The sequence below is a fragment of the Olea europaea genome, chromosome 17 (assembly GCF_002742605.1).
Source record: "Olea europaea var. sylvestris chromosome 17, O_europaea_v1, whole genome shotgun sequence".
Lineage (NCBI taxonomy): Eukaryota > Viridiplantae > Streptophyta > Magnoliopsida > Lamiales > Oleaceae > Olea > Olea europaea.
The window spans coordinates 4596932-4614789 of record NC_036253.1 but is presented as its reverse complement, the minus strand read 5'-3'; the positions used below and the strand labels follow the sequence as shown (position 1 = coordinate 4614789).

The 17858-nt window shown below is 42.7% G+C and overlaps 1 protein-coding gene across 1 annotated transcript in view; it reads right to left on the bottom strand.

Moving 5' to 3' along the window:
* The window catches only part of LOC111366113 (THO complex subunit 6), an 8231-nt gene extending 4686 nt beyond the window's left edge, over window positions 1-3545 (bottom strand). The window contains exons 1-7 of the mRNA XM_022986771.1: window positions 3094-3545; window positions 2970-3001; window positions 2741-2839; window positions 2515-2585; window positions 1792-1837; window positions 1180-1240; window positions 110-163 (exon numbers count right to left, since the gene is read on the bottom strand). Coding sequence (XP_022842539.1) covers window positions 110-163; window positions 1180-1240; window positions 1792-1837; window positions 2515-2585; window positions 2741-2839; window positions 2970-3001; window positions 3094-3294 — 564 coding nt within the window. The 5' untranslated portion in view covers window positions 3295-3545. The remainder of the gene's footprint in view (window positions 1-109; window positions 164-1179; window positions 1241-1791; window positions 1838-2514; window positions 2586-2740; window positions 2840-2969; window positions 3002-3093) is intronic.
* Between the last annotated feature and the right edge of the window lie 14313 nt (window positions 3546-17858).

Genomic DNA, 17858 nt, shown 5'->3' with positions numbered 1-17858 from the left:
GGGGATTGGATCACAATGTGAACCTATTACAGTTGAAAGGAAAAGCAAGATCATACAAACTCCAGCAAAATATGTTAGTAAAAGTTAGTCACCTTCAGCTAATACATACCACATCCCAGCAATATGCACAAGAATCACCAGCAGCTGCATATATAGATCCACCCTGAAACCAATAAAGAATAATAAACTAATGTATACTAATTACAGTGAAGTCATTCCTAAATCAAACTCAAGCAAGAACAAAGAAACAGCAGGTTATATACTTAATATTAAGAGCTTGAGCAAGTAATTGTCGGGCAACTAGCAAGTGCAAAAATCTCATGCCTTATTCCCAACACTCTCACAAGGCAAGGATCCAAAATTATGAGCATAACATAGAACCACATACTTAAAAGGGCCCAACTGGGCAAAAATACTTCTTCTTAACTGTATAATTTTGTGCATGCAGTTCACTTGACAGGGATTCAAAGGGTTATGAGCATGACTCAGTACTACAATATTTCTTCTAAACTCTTTGATTTATTCTGTTGATGGATATCCTCTCACAATTACTCTTTCATGAACATGCCAATTTCTACTGTACAGGTCCAATGTTCTATTCAGCTATAAATATATATATGAGAAAATTTGATTGACTCTGTTGATGCTCAATTTACAGATCTCAACACTATTAAATTAACTAGGGCCCGTTAAGTTAGGGAATACATAAAAATTACTTAGGGCATCCAAAAAGATTGACAGATGGAGTTCAAAGAAGGTGTACTTTCTAAGCAATGGGATATATAGGGAACACAAGAACACTAAGCTATTGTCCGTTTACATCTTCAATAAATAAGTTTTTAAGAATTGTAGAAACCTTGTAATCTCACAACATATAGGCCTTGTTTGAGCCTCATTATTTGAAAAAAAACACATTCTTCAACAGTGATTTGACATCATTTCAACCACACATTTTTTAATAAAATAATATTACACGCAAATTCAAAACGTTTCTTTATTTTTTAACCACATATTTTCCATCAATATAGTATTCAAAAATGCATTTTCATTCCAATAATATGGCTCAAACAAGGGCATAAACTTCCAAATGTCACTCATATTCTGATAAGATCTTCAATAACATATATACATCATAAAAACAGCTTGATAGATGGTACATGGTAGTAAAAGATCACAAACCTGAGAATCAACAGCAATTGCATTGTTTTCTGGAATTGGAGAAAGTGAACCCCAAGGACCTCTGCATGACAAGAACAAATCATAAGAAGAATGAACCAAAATAAAAGGTCATTGAGGAATACTGGGCCTAAAGCTAAGGAACAGCAGAGCATACAGAACAATAGGAGGAAAAAGAAATAGAGTTCCTAGCATGAATAAGTCATGAAGGAACACCGTGCATGCTTTCCCTTCAGTGTTGTCATTTGTTACATAAGAACGCTAGATAGGATGTTAATGTACCAAAAAAGCCAATCATATATAATTTATCTGAGCCAATAAATTATAAGAGCTTTGTAATAACACTAAAATAAAGTTCGATTTATGTCAAACTATAGAAACCATTGAGTTAAAATAAGTTGGCACGGGTATGTGTCTTATAGAGTAAACAATAATTAATTCTATGTTCACACACTCATACTAAGACATATAAGGCTTTCATAAATCCATTAGATTGTGATGAATATCAGACATGCAATTTATGTGCATCTAACATAAAGAGTTGGATTGGAGCAAATAAAAAGAAGGCTTTCAAGTTTACAGAGCCATGCTACAGTTTCAAACTTCAGGACTAACTTATGTTGTGGATTGACCAAATCAAGTACTGGCTTCAACTTGACTCCTGCAAAAAAATATGAATGCATAACAAATTAACGCAAGAATACAAGTTCCAAGTAAAGATTTTCCTTAAATGCAACTGCATAAATAAAACTCTAAAACAGAGCAGAAATAATGAAAAGAAAGTAGACCGGTAGAGTAACTTGATACAAGAGGCTGAAAGATATAACTACGAGCTATTCTATCAGATATCATCATTTGACCAAATGAAAGCTAAAAAAAGCTCCAGAGATGCTTCAAACGTGGAGGAACTTCATAAAATTTGCATCAAGGTAGCTTACAAAATAGGCTTTGAAACATTACTTCTATGTATTCCACTATTCTTATGTAACTTAAACTTTTATTGGCTTATAATTCATGTTCTAAAATCACCACTAGAGTTTCAGAACTTCCCATGTAGAAAAACACACAGACACTAAGAACTACGCAGAACTTTCCACTCTTTGTAAATAAAGAGTGAACGTTCTTTCCTATCAAAATACACTCAAAAGGGACAGATGATTTTATACACCAGTTGCAACTTGAAGAAACAAAAAATTTACACTAGCCTATACCAATATAAAACAATTCGTCTTTCAGTTGCAGGTACAATATGAGTCATTAGCTTTCCCATACTGATTATTAACAATTAAATTGCCAAAAAAATAGAAGAGTTCATCACTAGTCTAAGAACCACGTTACCTTGAATGGGCAACTCGCATTCTAAAATTTCTTTCCATTTCCATCCTTGGATCTTACCATCGTCACCACAGCTACATAATGCAGATCGATGTCAAGAAACACTTTGGCCAGCAATATAATGCTCTAAATTCTTTGAATAAATTTAGTGAAAAGGTTGTCGGTGTCTTTGGAATCCACCATTGCCGCACAATAAAACTTGAAATCCATCGAGAAAACAAATTAATACCTTAATAACAATGAATCCTCATCATTACCGCAAAATTTAACATCATAAGCAGGTCCATTGTGCCCTTGAATCAAACAATGGGGTTCAGCCACTAACCAACTTCACAAAAATCATCTCATCAATCACAATTCATATGCCAAAAAACACAGTATATACAGATAATAAACAAGTGAATATATATTAAAATAATAATAATAAATAAAAACTCTAACAACTCAGACAAACTTACTTCTGACCTCTCACATTTCCACAACCCAGTGCCTACCACGGGAAAGATAACAATAATAATAAATTAGAATTCAATCTTATACCAGTTAACATTCAAAATTACAAAAACAAGGTAAGGAATTTACAAGGCAAGAGGATATGGAGTAAGATGAGACGAAGCCATCGCTTGAGGAAGTGACGATGATGTCTGAATTCGGGTTCGGGTTACGGGTCGGGGCGAAGACGGTGCGGAATATGGTTTGGGAAAGTGCTTCTCTTTCCTGTAAAATGGAATCCCTATAAGCTTCTTCGTCCCAGTTTCTGCAGTCGATTTGTTCCACTCCCATTCCTTGAACTGTCAGGTTCTCTTTCTGAGTTTCAGACAATTGCCTATTGGAAAAATGAGTACAGTGCTTGTTCAGCCGAGGGCTGAGGGGTTTGGCACGAATCAGTACCTAATTTCACCGATAGGCACCCAACTTTGTACCTTAGTGTCACCTTTTACCACTCGACTTTAATTTGTTAAACACTTTTGGAACAAACGTTTCGATGATGTATGAGTATGCGTGATTTTGGATTTGAAAAATAAAAACCCTTGAAGCTCACGTATCAAACCAGCAAGAACTCCAGTTTCAAGCAGGGGATTTTTCCACTTTGTACGGCTCCATGTTACAAGGTCTTTACAGACCTCTCACGTGAGGTGAGTCCAACCATTAACAAAACGTCCCACCCTCCAAGAAACATCTTGGATTAGAAATAACTATGAGAAGAATGCTCTTCAACGATAAATTATTATAAAGTAAATTTATATTCTAAATTTTGTTCTTGTTTTTGTTGAATGTGTTATTATCTTGATCCACTCAATTGCTTTTACAATGAAAAACATTATTTGTAATTAGAACCTCTTTAATATTAACTTCTATGACTCTATCCTTTGTGTTTTGAGGACACGAATATGCTCACATTTGAGTGTATTAACTTGATACATTGGATATCCAATTGAATAGTAGATCATCAATTGAGTACTTTTCATAAAATTCAGTAATGAAACTAAGCCCCTATCAGGTAAAATAATTAGATTTTTAGTATGTTCTGGTAAAAATTGGAGAAATATGTGATTGCAAAATTAATAAATTTTGTGAATCCCATGATATATGTGGTTGAAAATTAATTTGAAGAATAAATTGAAGTTCAATAGTGAAGGTGACAAAATGATAAGATTGTATTTGGTAGGAATTAAAATTAGATTTTTTTAGTAGATTGTGATAGAAATTTTTAAAATGTGCTGTTGAAAAGTTGTGAAACTCATGAAAGATACGGTTAATATTGATTGTTTGACTTTGATTTAGATTGAAATCAGATTTTAATCCCTTCCGAACATGCTCTAAATTACACAAGGCGTCGGTAAAATTAACTTGCACTTCATTATTTCTTTTGTTTATCTCTTTTATTGGAAATTTACAAAATTACACTTTACATAGTGTTTATAGTTTTTGCTGAAAGATTCACATAGTTGAATGGATAAAATATTTTTTTATTGGAAATTAAAAAAAAGAAAAGAAAAAGAAAAAAAAAACCCACACTTTATATGTCTTATCTAACATCTTAGCATCATTTTATAATTATCTATTTTTTTGTTCTTTAAGGGATGATTTATGTTGTGAGTGGGATTTACATAATATGTTATATTTTTTAAAATCTTACATTGAATTTGTAAAAAATAATTTTAGTAAGGTTATAAAATATCGAAAAGTCTTGTTACTTCTGTTGACCTCAAAAAATGTTGTCAATAGATGTCGGACCCGCTCACGCACACGTGAGCGAAAGTCCAACACGATAAGACACGTAAACAGTCTAAAACGGAAAGATCAAGGGCGTGGGAGTAGCTCAACGGCGCCGGATGAGAGCATTCGAAATTCGACGGGATTGTTTGTGGACCGATTGTACAATAATTACCAATCGATATTTGTGAATGTGTATGTAAATATGCGTAAATTCGTATTGTGTTGCAAGATAATAAGAAAGAAAGAGTAAAGTGTGGTTTCTTGTATTGATTCTTACATTAGCCTTTCTATGGGGTACATGTGAGAGTATTTATAGTGGTACATGTGAAATGGTAGCCCTTGGATGAGGTGGCACGTGACCTCATCTCTTTAGCTTAAACGTCTAATACTAGGCATCATCTTTAACTAGCTAGCTTGCTGAGCATTTATTACCTATGCAGAACCTCCATACCAGTGATAAGACTTAACATTTATACTTATGACAAACATCCTATCAATCATTCAAGTAAGATCTTTATGCAGAAGATTTCTTGGGAGAAGTGATCATGGAAGATGCTCCTTTATGGTTTGGAGGCTTCTGCTTCGGCTTCAGGGCTTCGGCTACTTTCACATGGCCTCGGTATATGGGCCTCGACATATAATAGCATAGGCATCTGTCGACCTCAGTTGGAGGGCCTCATCTATGCAAATCATCTCGGCTCCAGTGCCACGTGGTTTGGCATGAGTTGGCTATGGGCCCCGGTAGGTTTTCCAAGTGTGCAAACACGTAACAATACTCCCCCAAGTCTGAGTATAGTCATTTATGTAATGCGAGGACTTCGGTGAAGTAAAGTCAATTGGTTAAATCGAAAGAAATTTTTGAACCCCAAATAATAGTCCCCCAAGTCCAAGTATAGATATTCATATCATGGTTGGAGTTAGAAATGTGCTATGGTGTTCTGCTGAGGAGGACTCAATCGTATGGATATGTAAAATACAGGATTTCCAATCCTAGCAGGAAAGGGAGGGAAACGGAAGTGGTTGAAAGCCGAACTTGCGAGGTTTGATGGCTGAATGATGAAGAGGAAGCCGAGGTAATTGGTGGAAACCGAACCTGCGAGGCTTTTTGGCTGAATGATGAAGAGGAAGTCGAGGTGGTTGGGAAATCGAACCCATCGGGCTTTATGGCTGAATGATGAAGAGGAAGCCGAGGTGGTTGGGAAACCGAATCTGCAGGGCTTTATAACTGAATGATGAAGAGGAAGCCGAGGTGGTTGGGAAACTGAACCTGCGATGCTTGATGCCTGAATGATGAAAAGGAAGTCGAGGTGGTTTGGGAAATCGAACCTGCGAAGCTTTATGGCTGAATGATGAAGAGGAAGCCGAAGTGGTTGGTGAAAACTGAATCTGCAAGGCTTGATGGCTGAATGATGAAGAGGAAGCCGAGGTGGTTTGAAAAATCGAACCTACGAGACTTTATGGCTGAATGATGAAGAGGAAGCCGAGGTGGTTGGTGGAAACCGAACCTGCGAGGCTTGATGGCTGAAATCTGAGGCACATTGACAATAATTGTTCCTCGACAGTTGTGCCAATGATTTGATATTTTGCGCATGTTTTCGAGCAAAGGTGGCTGAGCCGTTACAACTTTCAAGGCGTCTGCTACCGTCGAATTAAAGTCGTAATCATGAAAACAACTGGAGCTTTTAAAAGCAGACGCGTTGGGGGAGGTGCATGGGAGACACGCTTAAATCTGAGGCATACGTTTGAAAAATCGTTTGAATTCTACGCCTCGAATTTGATTTGGAATGAAGGGTCCAGAATGGATGGGCTTTGATCAGACGGTTGGGGTTTGTCCTGGCCTTTTATAAAAGGCGAGAGACCCCCATTTTTCTGGATTTTCTACCTTTGCAATCTGATTTTTCTTCCAAAGCTTAAGTTTTTCGGCATTGAAGTTGTTTGTTCCCTGGTTTTTCGACACCATTTCGTTGGCATAGTTATTCCCATAGGTATTTTCACAGAAAATCCCTTATATTGCGTTCTTAGTCCCTTTCTGAAATGAAGTCCACCTCGGGTATGGAGTTGGTCACTGTCGCGTCATTCGGTCAGGGGGCTAGTTACCAAGGGGGACTCCGAGGTTGAATAGTATGCTATAACCGAGGAGGCAGTAGACTACAGAGAAGAGTGGGGGCATCTAGAGTCCCTTCGAATATGACATGGAAGAGGCTGGGGGAGATTAGGGAGAGGTACCGTGTATCTCATTATGTAGCGATGTTAGTACCCGAGGCCCATGAGCGAGCCTGCTATCCAAGGCCTGGATGCGTGACGGTGAGCGAGTACCTATTTAAGGCAGGTATGTATCTTCCTCTACACCCCTTCTTCAGGGCGTTGCTGAAGAACATTATGTTGTCGTCGACTCAGGTTCTGCCAAATGGGTGGAGCCAGTTGGTTGGCTCGTACTTCCTATGGAAGGAAGTGTCACTTGGGGAGGACATGCCTCTCCACGTCTTTATGGCCCTATTCCAGCTTGGGTAATAGGTAAGGAGTCAAGGGGGTGGCATTACTTAACTCCTCGGGGCGCTCATACACTATTTGTGGTGGGGATGCCTTCTTCTATTAAGGGGTGGAAGGAGTTGTGGTTCTGGGTGAAGGGCAGGTGGCAGGCGATGGAGGGGGACATTGTCCCCTGGCTTGCACAGTATCGACCCAGTACTACGAAGCTCGTGAGTCTCCCAACCTAAGTAGTTTGCATTCTGTATTCAAATTTCTTTTTCTAATTGTTGAGCTTCCTTTATAGATAGCAGTACGAGGTTTGAGTTGAGCAAGGAGGAGTTTGAAGTGATAGAGGACATTTACAAGAGACCTCTGAAACTTCGCCACTTCGACCACCTCATCGACCAAAATCGCTATTTCCTTGATTTTGAATTGATGGCCTCCAAGGGTAAGAAGCTCCTATACTTGTGTATTTCTTGCTTTTTGTTTTGATACTGATGCATTGACATGTTCTGCAGACAAGTTCAAGAGGAGAGAATACCCAACCCCTGACATGGCCTCTATACTTAGGGCCACATCCACTGTGAAGGTGAGGCCCCTGAAGCCGAGGTCGACTGGTGCCAAAGAGGTTTGGGGCAGGGTCGAGCACCTCTCTAAGAACAGCAGTTCAAGAGCTCCCGAAAGGGAACACCTCAGAGGCCAGAGAAGGCCAAAGAACCTCGGGGAAGGAGAAGGTCCCCGAGGAGCAAAAGAAGAGGAAGTTGGTGCACGTCACCAGCTTGTCAGGAAAGTTCAATACCTCTGTGTCCCATGAAGGCAAAGAAGTCACTCAGCCGAAACTCCTTGAAGCCACCTCGAAAGCGGTAAAGATTGAAATGGTTCGATGAGTTGAGGCTGAGGAGACTAAGGAAGATGCTGCAAGGAGGACAGTTGAAGCGACAGAGGATGAGGCCGCCAAACAGAGGCCTGCGAGGATGCAAGGGAAGTCTTCGAGCTTCCTTGCCGAAAGGGAGGAGGTTCTGGCTCCAGCTTTGGTAGAGGTTCTACCACCTGAGATCCGAAGTGCTATAGAAAGCTTCTACAAATTTTGGACGGATCGGTGGCAGTTGCATGCCTTCTCATGTGACGCCACGGACTTGATAAGGGCCCTCGTGGGCCAAAGTGTGGGGACTTTTGGCCTCGCACTGGAGTGCAGGGAGGCCCTTTCTGACTTTCAAACGAGGACCCAGTCCTCGGAGAAGAAGATGACCTCCCTTATAGAGAAGCTGAAGGGAGCTAGAGCCGAGGTAGAGGAAGCGAGGGCCCAAAAATTTGAAGATGCGGCCAACCTGGAGTCTGCCTTGGCTCAGATCGAGGCGTTGAAGAAGCAGGTGTATGAGTCCCAGTGCGAGGTGGCCTCCTTGACTAAGAAAGTGGAGGTTTCCAATGACCACCAGACGGTGATTGCTGAAGCCTTGGAGAAGGCAAACTTGGAGCTAACTGGGGCCCAAGATGCGTACAAGTTCTTGGAGGGCCAGATAAAATGGTATGTTGATGAAGCAGCCAAGGCAAAGGAGGAGGCCAATGTGGCGAGGGAGGAGGCGGTGAAAGACTACATTGCTAACTTCCACAATACAGAAGAGTACAAGGGCTTTCACCTACTGGAGAAATTATGCTTATGCCGAGATGATGGAGAAGGCTGAGGAACTCTACCCAATCAAGACCTGTCAGAGTTGAGGTCGGAATTTGTGGATGAAGTGCCTCAAACCCCAGCTGATGAAGCGGTTGAAGATGAAGTAGCAGAGGCAAAAGAAGGAAGTTCTGATGCTTAGGTTGCAGAGGCCCCGGCTGCTGAGGCACCTCCATCATCGTCCCTGGCTTAGAATAGTTTCCTTTTCAGTTATTTCTGATGTATTGGCCTCAGGCCCCCCTTTTATAATCTTAATTGAAAATCAATATAATATATTCTTTCACTTAATGTTGTTTTTCTCCTAAGTACATTGGCCTCGTCAAGCAATTGAACTTAATGTTGATTGAAGAACTAAATAACTTTAACTTGGTATCCTAACTCTAATCACTTGAGCAAGTAAATTGTACGCAATCCTCACGAGCCATGACCAATATTGGACATAAGCAAATGAATTGTACTTAAGTTTAATAACTGTAACCTGAATGGATCCTGACTGGACCGTGTTTCAGCAGAACTAGGAATATTGTTGTTTGATTCGAAAGGTAGTTGCATGAAGCTAGTAGTGGTTGAGCCTTATGAATCAATGGGTATAAAAGTTTGTTTTGTTGAGGCCTCCCAGAGTCTCAGAGTTCAAATGAGGTGGCCCAGAGATGGGACAGTGGCCTCTTCTCCGAGGTAACGACGCTTCCCAACATGGTGGATGGTTCAGTCATGTTGAGGCTTCTCCCAGTGGCATTCAGCCTCGCCAAAGGGAGGCAAGCACATGTGCCTCGAAGTTCAAACGAGATAACCTAGAGATGGGACGCTGGCATCTCCTCTGAGGTAACGATGCTTCACAACATGATGGATGATTCAGCCATGCTGAGGCTTCTCCCAGTGGCGTTCAACCTTGCCAAAGGGAGGCAAGTGCATGCGTCCCAGAGTTCAAACGAGGTGGCCCAGAGATGAGACGCTGGCCTCTCCTCTGAGGTGATGACACTTCCCAACATGGTGAATGGTTCAATCATACTGAGGCTTTTTCCAGTGGCATTCAGCCTCGCCAAAGGGAGGCAAGTACATGCACCCTGGAGTTCAAACGAGGTGGCCTAGAGATGGGACGCTGGCCTCTCCTTCGAGGTGACGACACTTCCCAACATGGTGGATGGTTCAGCCATGCTGAGACTTCTCCCAGTGGCGTTCAGCCTCGCCAAAGGAAGGCAAGTGCATGCGTCTCAGAGTTCAAATAAGGTGACCAGAGATGGGACACTGGCCTCTCCTCCAAGGTGATGATGCTTCCTAATATGGTGGATGGTTCAGCCATACTGAGGCTTCTCCCAGTGGTGTTCAACCTTGCCAAAGGGAGATAAGTGGCATGTCCCTCGGAGTTCAAACGAGGCGGCCCAGAGATGGGATGCTGGCCTCTCCTCCGAGGTGACGACGTAATGCAACACGTGAATTCAATCACGAATAATTTTATTGAATCGTGGAAATATTACATAGGTTGGGAAAGATCGTCCAGCGAGGTAGTACATTCATTGATAATAGATTTGGAGGTGCTCAATGTTCCATGGACGGGGTTGTGCTTTGCCGCCCATGTCTTCAATCCAGTAAGTCTCGGGTCCGATCTCTTCTCTGATTTTATATGAACCTTCCCAATTTGGGCCCAGGGAACCGGTGCCAGGTTCCTTTGAGGAGAGGAAGACTCTCCTAACGACCAGGTAGTTAATTCGAAATGACCTCTTCTTTACCTTTGACTTGAAGTACTTCGTCATTTTTCTTTGATATGTGTCGAGCTTCAACTGGGCGTCATCTCTCCTTTCCTCAATGAAGTCGAGGTCGCACCTGCGAAACTCGTCGTTTGTTATCTCACTGAAATGCAGACGTCCTGGAGATGGGAGTCCGACCTCGACGGGGCTCATCGCCTCAGTCCCATATGCCATGATGAAAGGTGTTTCCCCTGTTGGGGTCCTCGCAGTGGTTCGGATTGCCCAAAGAACCTATGGCAGCTCATCCACCCAGGCACCTTTTAACACATCAAGCTTCTTTTTCAGGACATGCTTGATTGTCTTATTCACAGCCTCAAGCTGGCCAGTTGCTTGTGCGTGGTGAGGCGTGGAGAAGTGTTTCTTGATACCAAGTTCTTCACACAAACTTCTGACCTTCTTATTGTCGAACTGTCTACAATTGTCTGAGACGATCGAGTAGGAAATCCCGAATCGGCGTATGATATTCTTCCACTAGAACTTGGAAGTGTTGGCTTCTGTAATTTTTGCCAGGGGTTCAGCGTCAACTCACTTCGTGAAGTAATCAATGGTCACAATTGCAAAACTCGCACCTCCTCTGCCTTTTGGTAGAGGACCTATGAGGCCCACACCCACTTCAAGAAAGGCCAAGGGCTAGAGACAGCGGTCAAATCTTGCGATGGTTGTCTTTGGATAGAAGAAAATCATTGGCATTTGTCACATTTTCGTACAAACTCGAGGGTATCCCTTTTCAAGGTAGGCCAGTAATACCCCCTGCCTCAATATTTTTTGTGCCAAAGATAGACCTCCAGAGTGGTTGCCGCACATATCCTCATGGACTTCTCTTAATATGTAGGTAGCTTCTTCTCCTTCGACGCATCGTAAGAGTGGAGAGGAGAACCTCATCTTATAGAGTACATCATCAATGAAGAGGAAATGGACTGACCTCTTTCTTAGCTTGTAGGCCTCATGCTTGTTAGTGGGAAGTACCTGGTTCTTGAGGTATGCCACGATGGGCTGCATCCAGGTAGGAGTCCCAGCAACCCACATCCATTAGGGGCCTCGGTTGACGGCATGAGGAGGTGCTCTATAGGGACTACTGTGAGTAGTTCGGAATCCTTGTTAAGTTTGAAGAGTGCATCCGTATGTGCATTTTCGATGCGGGGGATCTGGATCAACTCAAACTTTTCAAAGGATGGGATGAGGTTCATCACCATTTTTAAGTAAAAGGCCATTGTTTTGTCCCTGGTTGAAAAGTTATTGCTGACCTGGCTAACGACCAGCTGGGAGTCACTACTGATGAGTAGCCTCTTTACTTGCATTTCTATAGCTAACTTGAGGCCTGCAAGAAGTGCCTCGTATTCTGCTATATTGTTGGTGGCCTTGAACCAAAACCTCACCGCCGAGTTCAGTTTGTGACCTTTCGGGCTGATGAAGACAACTCCGGCACCTGAGCCAGCATCCCCAGCCGACCCATCAACGAATAAGTTCCACGTAGAGAGCTCAGCTTGTTCCATGATTTCATCTACCTCAGGTAAGTTGGCGAATTCTGCCACAAAGTCAGCCAAGACTTGGCCCGTGATGACTGTCCTAGCCTTGAACATAAGGTCAAATTCACTTAGCTCCACCGCCCATTTCAATTATCTTCGTGAGGCATCGGGCTTTTGGAGTACCTGCCTTAGGGAAAAGTTTGTCAGCACACGGATGGTGTGGGCTTGAAAGTAGGGTCTCAACTTCCTAGAGGTCGTGATTAAGGCCAAAGCGAGCCTCTCCATATCGGGGTAGCGGGTTTCCGGTGATAGGAGTGCTTTACTTGTATAGTAAACGGGGAGTTGGGTGGTCCCCTCTTCTCGGATTAGAACTGCACTGATAGCCTCATTGGAGATGGCTGGATACAACTGTAGAATTGCATTGAGCTTCGGTTTGGAGAGGAGGGAGGCCTGCCCTAGGTTCCTTTTCAGGCCCTGGAAGGCCTCTTCACATTCCTCATTCCATTGGAACTTCTTCCCAGCTTTTAGCACTTTGAAAAATGAGAGGTATTTGTCTGTAGCTTTGGAGATGAAGCGGCTAAGCGCGGCCACTCGCCCAGTCAAGTTTTGCACCTCCTTTGGCTTTTGGGGAACCCTCATCTTGCATAGGGCCTCAATCTTCTCAGGGTTGGCTTCGATCTCGCGTTGGTTGATCATGTATTCTAAGAATTTGCCGGAGGCCACTCCAAAGGCGCACTTGAGGGGGTTGAGCCTCATCCTCTATCTTCTCAAGATTTGGAAGATGCTGTTGAGGTGCGTTATGTGGTCCAAGCTTTCAAACTCTTTACCAGCATGTCGTCTACGTAGACCTCCATTGTCTTGTCGATGAGGTCCAAAAATATTTTGTTGACGAGCCTTTGATATGTTGCTCCGGCATTTTTCAACTTGAAGGGCATCATCTTGTAGCAGTAAAGGCCTCGGTCTGTGATGAAAGATGTGTGTTCCTCATCGGCCGGGTGCATGAAAATTTGGTTGTAGCCGGAGTATGCGTCCATGAAGCTCAATAACTCGTGCCCAGCCGTGGAGTCTACCAGTTGGTCAATCCTTGGAGGTGGAAAGCTGTCCTTCGGGCAAGCTCTATTGAGGTTAGTAAAATCGATGTACACCCTCCACTTGCCGTTGTGTTTCTTCACCAAAACTGAATTGGAGACCCACCTCGGATAGATGGCCTCCCTGATGAAGCCATTTTGGATGAGCTTCTAAACTTCTTTCTTCAGGGTCACGTACCTCTCAGGATTGAGGGCTTTCCTTTTTTGTCTATGCGGAGCAACTTTATGATCAATTTTCAGGTGGTGGCAACTAACCTTGGGGTCTATACCTACCATGTCTTCAAGCCTCCAAGCAAAGATATCGAGGTTCCTATTTAGGAAATCCTTGAGCTTTTCTTTCAAAGTGTTGGACAAGCCTTTGCCCACCTTCAACAATTTGGATGGGTCTCAGGGGACCACCGAGAAGCTCTCAAGTTCCTCAACTGGGGATACTTGAGGTTCGTGTTTAATTATGCGGGGATCAATCTCATCGATGACCAATACTTTCGGATTGGGTGGTGCGTCAATCATTTCGACATCTTTCGGTTTGACGGGAACATCACCTAGGACATCAGCCATGACTACGTCGGCGATAATTACATGGACGTCCAGGACTCTACCTTTCTGATGGAGCTTAGATAACACTCTCTTGAGCCTCTTTGGTCGCCTCTCATTGTTGTCATCCCATTTTTCGTCGAAAATTTCATGCATAGGTGGTGGATGGAGGTGACGGCTCCTAATTCCTTTAGGGCTAGCCTACCCAATACTCCGTGGTAGGCCAATCGACTATCGACAATGAGAAATTCCATGAAATTTATTATGGTTTGGGAAGACTCCCCCATCTCTACTGTGAGTGGGATTTTTACTTTCGGAGTGATGCTATCTTCGGTGTGAAAACAATAGATGGAACTTGATTCCTCCAAGAGCTGTTGTCCATAATGTAGCTTGTCAGAAGGGGATGTTTTGCCTCCCGGGCATAATTTCTTTTGGCGTTTCGTGTTTCACCGCCAACATACGGGCCTCCAAATATAGTATCCACCTCGTGGATAGGGGCCTCATCCTGAGCTTGTCGATTTTTTCAGTGTCTGTGCCCTTTCCTAGGCCTCTCTGCATCACGCTCTCTTCGTCGCGAAGAAACATCCCTTTGACGAGAAGCAGCCTCTTCACGCCCTAGTCAATTTTCGTACCTAGGTGAGGGCCTGTTCGCTTGGGGCGATTCATTTCTGTCCCTAGGGGGTTCCTGCCGGGAGTGGTGAGCATAGTCTCGGCAATCTGCTGTGTCATGTCCATAGGACTGGTGGTATACACAGTATCCAGGTGGGTTCTGATTTGACCTATTTCTAGGTCCAGACCCCCTGTCTTGGCCTCTCCCCCTACGGGATCCTTGCGGAGTTCCCATATGCTAGGTGTCAGCGACTAGGTTGATATCCTCATATGCCAATGTAGGAACGACGTTAAGAGTAGTGGTGGCAAGTGCTTGCCCAGAACTCTCATCACCAACTTGGTTCATTTGGTAGTCCATCAAGTGGGAGGTTGGCCCTCTAGCACGCTGCCTTTGAAGAGGTGGGAGGCCTCTACTTGCCCCGTTCCTATGCTCAATCAATTCTTTATTGATGATTTTCCGTCTCATCATCTCGAGTGGGGCATCATAAGTGGTGGGGTCTTGATTTTGCGCGTCCCTCCAGAATAGGGTGTTCATGTTCAGACCTCCTCTCAATGCAGATAACGCCTCACAGTCGGTGACTTGTACACAATATGTCATCTCATCGGTAAAACGTGATAGGAAGCTATTTAGGGACTCCCCATGTGCCTGTCTCATATCTTGGAGTCGTTGGATGGGGGCCTCTCCCTCTTTGCTCACAGCGAACCTCTTCAAGAAGGTCGTCTTGAATTCAGGCCAACTTCTTATGCTCCCAGGTGGTAACCTACTATACCAAATTTCAGCTGCTCCGCTAAGTGTTAAGTGGAAAGCTCTGCATTTCACAACTGGGGTGGCGCCCCTTAGGCTCATGTGAATTTTGTAAGCATTCAGGTGCTTCTCTGGCTCGCCTCTTCCGTCATACTTTGGTATCTTTGGCATAATATAGAGGTTCGGGACCTGGGCGCTCCTTAGTTCCCTTGAGAATGGTAGGTTTTCATCGTCATCGTCCAAGTTACAGGACCTCTGCTGCTCATCTGAATCGTTTTCATTGGCCTCATAGCTTGGTTGTTGGTGAGAGGTTTCGGGACCGTTCCCAGCCTCTTCCTCCCTCCTTTGGCGCCTATTTCTAGGCGAAGCAGCACGGAGGGCATTTTTATGCCTTCCTTTCGGCTGTTGAGGCATTGGAGGTGGAGGTAGAGGCGGTGGCCTTGTCCAAAGCTCGTGATGTTGTTGTTGTCTGAGCCTTGATTCAGTGGGGATAATTCTGTCAAATACACTGTCTGACCTTCTATGTCTTTGCTCTTGCTCATACGGAGGTGAAAAGTTATCATGGTTCAAAGGGACCTTGGTGGGTCAGCTAGAAGCATAGTTGGAGGAAACATCAACTTCAACTTCCCTTTCAAATGGGCTTTTACCTCAGCCATAGTCCGACGAGGTAGCCCTACGGGTTTGAACTTCATCTTCTTGCTGGTAGTACCCTTGAGGGGCGTATAGAGGAATAGGGAAGCCTCACTGGCCCTGCATTTGGGCCATAAGTTCCCTCATAGCCATGTTTTGGCTAGCAATGTCCCTCATATTAGCTGTCATGGTAGCCATTTCGCTTGATAGCCGGGCGACCGTTGCACACATTCCACCTCTTCTATGGTTGTGGTGGAGTCTATGCCGAGCTGTTGGGGCAGCTGCTGGAGGGGACACATCAGCATTTTATTTTACCCTCCTGAGGGGTGTATCTTCGTTTGAACTCATTTTCTTTGCGTTTTACCCTTCAAATTTTTGCTAAGTTGTGGGGCTTCCTCTTGTTCTTTTTCAAGAATAAATCCTTTTTCAAGGGGGATGCTCAAATGCTCCTCTTTAATAAGCTTTCATCACAAGGTTATTCGTGGTTATGGTATGGCTTCCCATAGACGGCGCCAATCTATTGACCTCAAAAAATGTTGCCAACAGATGCCGGACCTACCCGCACACATGTGAGCAAAAGTCCAACACGCTAAGATATGTGGACGGTCTAAAACGGAAAGATCAAGGGCGTGGGAGTAGCTCAACGGCGCGGGACGAAAGCGTTCAGAATCCAGCGGGATTGTTCGTGGACCGATTGTACAATAATTACCAATCGCTGTTTGTGAATGTGTATGTAAATATGCGTAAATTCGTATTGTGTTGCAAGATAATAAGAAAGAGAGAGTAAAGTGTGGTTTCTTGTATTGATTCTTGCATCAGCCTTTCAATGGGGTACTTGGGGGAGTATTTATAGTGGTACATATGAAATGGTAGCCCTTAGATGAGGTGGCACGTGGCCTCATCTCTTTACTTTGAACGTCTAATCCTAGGCATCATCCTTGACTAGTTAGCTTGCTGTGCATTTATTGCCTATGCAGAACCCCCATACTAATGATAAGACTTAACATTTATACTTATGACAAACGTCCTATCAATCATTCAAGTAAGATCTTTATGCAGAAGATCTCTTGGGAGAAGTGATCATGAAAAATGCTCCTTTATGGTTCGGAGGCTTCTGCTTCGGCTACTTTCACATTGCCTCGATATATGGGCCTCAGCATGAAGGGCCTCGAAAGCTTCATAAGAGGCTAATATATGGGCCTTGGCATATATTGGCATAGGCATTTGTCGACCTTGGTTGGAGGGCCTCGTCTATGTAAACCACCTCAGCTTCAGTGCCACGTGGTTCGGCATGAGTTGACTGTGGGCCCCGGTGGGTTGCCCAAGTGTGCAAACACGTAACAACTTCATTTGACTATTTAGACATCATAAAGTCAAATAAAAATCTTAATTGATATCTTCTAATTGATATTTTTTGCCCATTTAATAAAATAAAAAATAATTAAAATATTTTTTCTATTACTTATTATTTTATAGCTAAATTTTTTTTATATATTTCGTAACAAAGCTTAGAAGAATATCTAATTATATTAATGAAAGATATAATTTTCTAACAAAATTAAAATGATAATATGCTTGCCAATGTGATAGGAAAACTTTATTTACGGTCAAAACTTTACATATAGCATTTTCTCAACTTACATTTTGCAATATTACAACAAAAACAACTTTTCTTAATTTATTAAAAAAGAAATCACTTTACAAGCTTACCATTAAAAACGGTTAATAGACCAAAACATGCCTATTTCTACAGATGTTGTGTTTGAGTTCTGGTTGGAATTTTAATTCAAGTGAACAAAGAATAAGCCTATTTATTTCTTGTTCCGAAGGTTCCAACTATAGGAGAACCAGGAACAGAGAGCTATCCTCCCTTTCCGCCCTACTCCTTGGTCTTAAGAAGATTCCTTTTCGAGAGTGATTCAACATTCCCAAACGCAGTATACAACTCTCTGTTGCACTAACACCAATAGGCATTAACTGAAAGAAAAAAGAACTAAATACTATATTTTACTTTGATGTGGGTGGAAAAAAATGTAAATGAAAGATCCCATTGAATTGAAATAGAGCCCCGTATTTGTTTTAGAGAATCTCTTAATTGTTTTAGAGCAACTAGAAAGAGATTATTTAACAAGAAAGAATAAATAAATAAATAAATAAATAAATAAATAAATA